Source organism: Phoenix dactylifera, chromosome 1, assembly GCF_009389715.1.
Source record: "Phoenix dactylifera cultivar Barhee BC4 chromosome 1, palm_55x_up_171113_PBpolish2nd_filt_p, whole genome shotgun sequence".
Taxonomy (NCBI): Eukaryota; Viridiplantae; Streptophyta; class Magnoliopsida; order Arecales; family Arecaceae; genus Phoenix; species Phoenix dactylifera.
The window spans coordinates 7,956,921-7,961,749 of record NC_052392.1 but is presented as its reverse complement, the minus strand read 5'-3'; the positions used below and the strand labels follow the sequence as shown (position 1 = coordinate 7,961,749).

Genomic DNA, 4,829 nt, shown 5'->3' with positions numbered 1-4,829 from the left:
TTCCCTCCACCAAGGTTGGCCATCCACCAAGTTGAAAGAACACCACCTCTCTCTCCCCTACCCTCACTAGCTCCCACCACTTCAGCAACTCATGAATATTGCCACCCTTCTTTGCAACTCCTTTTCTTGGCAGCACTTCATCTTCAATCCATCTTCCTTTTCTCTACCATGATCTATAATGCCATCCTTACCATGAGCTCTGCCTCAACTTCACTGATGATATTGCAGCTCCTTTCCTCAATGGCCTTCATTTCTCCAACAACCTTCCACACCTTATTCAGTTGATCCTAATTTTTGTCTCTCCTATATCTTTTAAGTATTATATAGAGGAAATATATTATTAGATATATGGAATTGGATATTTTGGCCTGAAAAAAAGTTAAATATAAACAAAAGGGCAAAATGAAATAAAGAATATTTTTATTGTAAAATTGATATTTAGGAGATTTTTTTTACATATGACGTTCACTTTCATGAAGAATTCCCCCATCTAAGAGAATCCAAAGTTTTCTCATTCGGTTTTCGCTCCTTCACATGCAATAGCTTATTTAATTGAAAACTTTTGAGGGTTAATTATGTTGCAAAAATGCAATCAAGAAATAATAATGCCATAAACTTTTTTATGTGCAATTAAATGGGATATCAGTCACCAAGTAACAATAAACTATATAATCTACTCAAGCAATTAATAAGCAAAATAATCAAACAATCCACAGACAAGAGGCAATACAATTTTTTTATTGCAAAAAAATCATTCGATGTAAAGAAAAAAACTACAGGACCTAGTCTAGCCAAAAACTTTTACTATTTAGAATAAAAAGATTACAATAGATTCTTTCTATTTCAACTAAAGGCTGCACAAACATCAACAAAATTTAATCTTAGTTTCCACAACAATGACATTCATCGTCAAATTTCAACAATAAAAAGCAAAATAAGGGATAGATTTCTTCGAGTATTGATGCTTGAAATAATCAATACAAAAAGCTTTTTAAAATCTAAACCGTCCAATCTGTAGTCCTCAATGTTGGAAATAACATACTAAAATTTCAGTCAAATATGGATAAAATCAACCATCCGATTATCGATCCGACAAAGCTGCATCTTTTCTTTTTTTTTCTTCTTCTTAATTTTTTTTTTCTCTTTCGTTTCCGTAGAGCCCGTATATCATGGTTCCTTTGCAATTAACTCACGCTAGCCAGCGGTTTTCTTCTTATCCATTTTTTTTAATTTTAAATTTCAAATGAGGTGGTCCCACATGAGGAGAGACCACGAACAAATTGGAAACTTGAGTCCAAAATTTAGGCTCCAAACAAATAGTTGAAATTGCTTGTTTTTGAGTTGACTCGAGATCAAGCCTATCTTTTTCTTTTTCTTTTTTTGTGATGCATGACTGACCAATCTTGCTAAGTAAGAAAAAAAATTCACGTCAAGAAGCTATTGGATATTATACCCATTTAAAGCACATATACTTGTTGATACAGTCCTCCTAGAAGAAATATATAGGATATCTTAATGTTAATCCTTTACATTTCACATCTATTAGAAGAAGAATCCGAACATGATAACCAAAACAGCTTACTCTGAATGAGGCGCCATATCCGAATATCCAATTCCCTTCCGAGGGGTTGGAAAGATCAAAAACACCATGCTCGACAAGAACCCGGCCCCAAGCGGCAAATTCTCGAGGATCTGCTTCGAGTTTGGCCCAGAATCCGGAAAGAAGCAGTTCTGTATATTGGTATTACTAAAGGTTAGAGCCAAGAGCACCAGCACCGAGAAGAAGGTATGGACGTAGTCCAACCACCGTATCCGAAACCTCGACAAGTCCTCCAACACCTTGCTTCGATCCCCATCAGAATGCTCGTAATTGAAAACAATGAAGCTTTTGAACGTGGCCATGCCATAGTACAACTTTCCGTTGGTCCCTTTGAAACTATCGGTGAAGGAGAAGAAGATACAAGAGATGGTGCAAAGGAGAACTAACGACAAGGTGATGCACTTGTTGGAAGTGTAGCAGATGCCATGGTTGGAGAAGGAAGGGGAGAGAGCATGAAAGGCGAAGACGGTGCTGGTCGGCAGGAGCTGCGCGAGGTTCGCCGCAGTCGACAGGGTCTTATCGATCACCAATGGCCTCTGGCTGGGAGTAGTGCCCCTTAATGGGGTCAACCTATCCAATTTTCTCAGTTCTGAATCCTGGCCATTTGCAATTTGGATCACAGATGATGGCTCTGCCATTGAGGATAAGAAGAGAGAGAGAGAGAGAGAGAGGCTGTGGTTTTCTTGAGCTGAAGTATATTATTCAACAGAAGCTTGGCAGTGGCTTTCTTTGGCCTTCTTCACGTGTGTTCAGAAGGCTAGAGACTTCGGTGATTTTATGTGGTGCCTATAGGAGTAGTGGGATATTTATAAACCAAATGTCATCTGACGGAGATATTGCTGACCGTTAAATTATATGGTTGATTAGGATCATATTTGATTGTGCCGAACTTAGTCGGCCTTACCAAATTTCATCTTGATTAATTTATGATTGATTGTGTCAAACTTAATCGGCCTTACTAAATTTCATCTTAATTGATTTATAATTGATTGTGCTAAACTTAGCCGACCTTACTAAATTTCATCTTTATTGATTTATAATTGATTGCGCCAAACTTAGTCAGCCTCCTAGTATATATAAAGGCTGCTCTTGTACATTGCAACGGACAGACGGAAATACAGCTCTCTTCTATCATTCTTCTTTTTGAACATGGTATTAAAGCCACCGATCACATAATCTGCTGCCGTCTTCTCTTCCATTTTTTTTGTGGTCGTTGCTTGTAGATTCTCTGTTTCTTCTGTCTTGTTTGAAAGGTGGCCGGATCTTCAGCCTCGGCACTTTTTTTGTAATCTTTTTTTTAATTATTTGTTAAAAAATAAAAAACAAAAAAAAAAATCCGTGGGAGGTTGTTTGCTTCACGTGGAGGGCTCAGGCTTTTGGGTTGTGTATCCTCTCTTCCAAGGCACTCTTCCCAAGCGGAAAACAAAAGAAGAAAGGCTTCACGTGGGGCTCATGTGGGTGTCTCTCTTCCCAACCGAGAACAAAACTCTCTTTTTCTTCCCGCGGCCCTCCTGTTCCCGTGTGGGTTTTCTCTGTTTCCGGCGGCTCCCGAGACGAAGGAAGGGGAAAGCCCGGTCTCGCGACCCGCTCGGCTCCGCTTGCGTACTCACCGCCGATCGTGCCCCGAGCAAGGAGGAGAGGAGGACGCGCTCGGCTCCCCATTGCCGGCCGCCGCGCCTGCCGGTTACGGAGGAGAAGAATCCTCCTGTCGCGAGCCACCGCTCGGTCCCGAGCGCCCCGTCGCCGCTCCGCCGTCCTGCGCCGCCGCGTGCTCCCACTTCGTCGAGGACGTTGTCTTCTCCTCCGACGGCCGCTCGCCCTCTCCGAATCCTGGGACGGCGAGCTCCACCTCTGGGACCTCTCCACCAGCGCCACCACCCGCCGCTTCTTCGGCCACAGCAAGGACGTCCTCTCGGCCGCTTCCCCCAGGGTTTCCGTCGGCGCCCCTCTCTCCTCGCCCAGTTCCACGGCTCCAACCGGGACAACCACCAGCACCTTCAGCCAGGGGCGGCCCGATGCATTTAGGGCCTAAAGTGAACTCACTAATTAAGGTTTTTTATTAAATAAAAAATAATAATAGAAATAAAATATTTTAAAAACTCATGAGTTGGGCTTTATATGTAGAACATCAGATCTAATATTTGTCTTGACAGCTTTACATCATCAAGCAGAATCTGGAAGATCAAATGTTAGAAGCTAGGCATCTTTCTTTTTTTCTTTTGTTTTTTTTGGTAAAAGCGGCTATTTATTTCGTATAACTCTAATATGAGTACAACCTGTCAGATCACGAAAAAGTAAAAAATACAAAAGAGGAGGAACGTCTGATGCGGACGTCCAAAAAAAATTTTCGGAGTGCCGGACGACAAAGGAGGCAACCCAGTCTACTGCCCTGTTTGCTTCCCTGAATGCGTGTACTGTCTAAAAGTCGTCCATCAACTGAGCCATCCTGCGAGTTTCCGGATAAGGGGATGACCATCACCATACCGATCCGCCCTCTGGATCCAATCGATCACCACAGATGAATTTCCCTTGAGGTACACTCGCTCGGCATCAAGTATTTGCATTGCATAGGATATACCGTCCTGCTGCTATCATCCTACCAAAGTGGACCTCAGGAATACCACTGGGATGATGGCGTTGGAGAGTAGGTAGATAGGAACCGAGGTAAGAACTGATCGAACCAGAGTGATCCTACCCATCATAGAAAGTGTATGTATCTGCCAGCCCTCTAATCTACGCCTGATGCTGAGCTCAAGGGAAGTACAGTCCCTACTCCGTAGCCACCGACCGAAGAGTGGGATCCCCTGATAAGTGCTAAATAATGCATAAAATAACCCCTTTCTCATAGCACTTATCATTATTATTATGCACATATTTCGTAAAGTTAACTATAAAAAAAATATATTTCCCTTCAACATTGCATTCTAACAATTTATCAAAAGTAATTCAGGTTTGTTTAATTTTGGGTCGAATTCAACGTATGCAGGTCGGGTCGAACCCATCATTTATCTGGCTCATAACCATGAAGACTGATCATACTAGAGCACACATGGCAGCTATCCCGAGTGACACATGCCTATATACCAAAGTACATGGGATTTCAAAAGGAGGATCATGAACACTTGGATGGCAGGATTACTTTGCAAATAAATTATCCATCTAATCCTTCCGCGTATTAGAGTTCCCTCAAGTTCCTTTCTCAGGCGGGATAAGACTCTCACACACCCAC

At 42.1% G+C, this 4,829-nt stretch overlaps 1 protein-coding gene across 1 annotated transcript; it reads right to left on the bottom strand.

The window, feature by feature from the left end:
- Positions 1-1,444: 1,444 nt before the first annotated feature.
- Positions 1,445-2,273, bottom strand: LOC103707561 (protein DMP3-like). The gene has a single exon (XM_008792093.3). The coding sequence runs from the start codon at positions 2,236-2,238 to the stop codon at positions 1,579-1,581; it is 660 nt and encodes a 219-aa protein (XP_008790315.2). The 5' UTR covers positions 2,239-2,273; the 3' UTR covers positions 1,445-1,578.
- Positions 2,274-4,829: the final 2,556 nt, after the last annotated feature.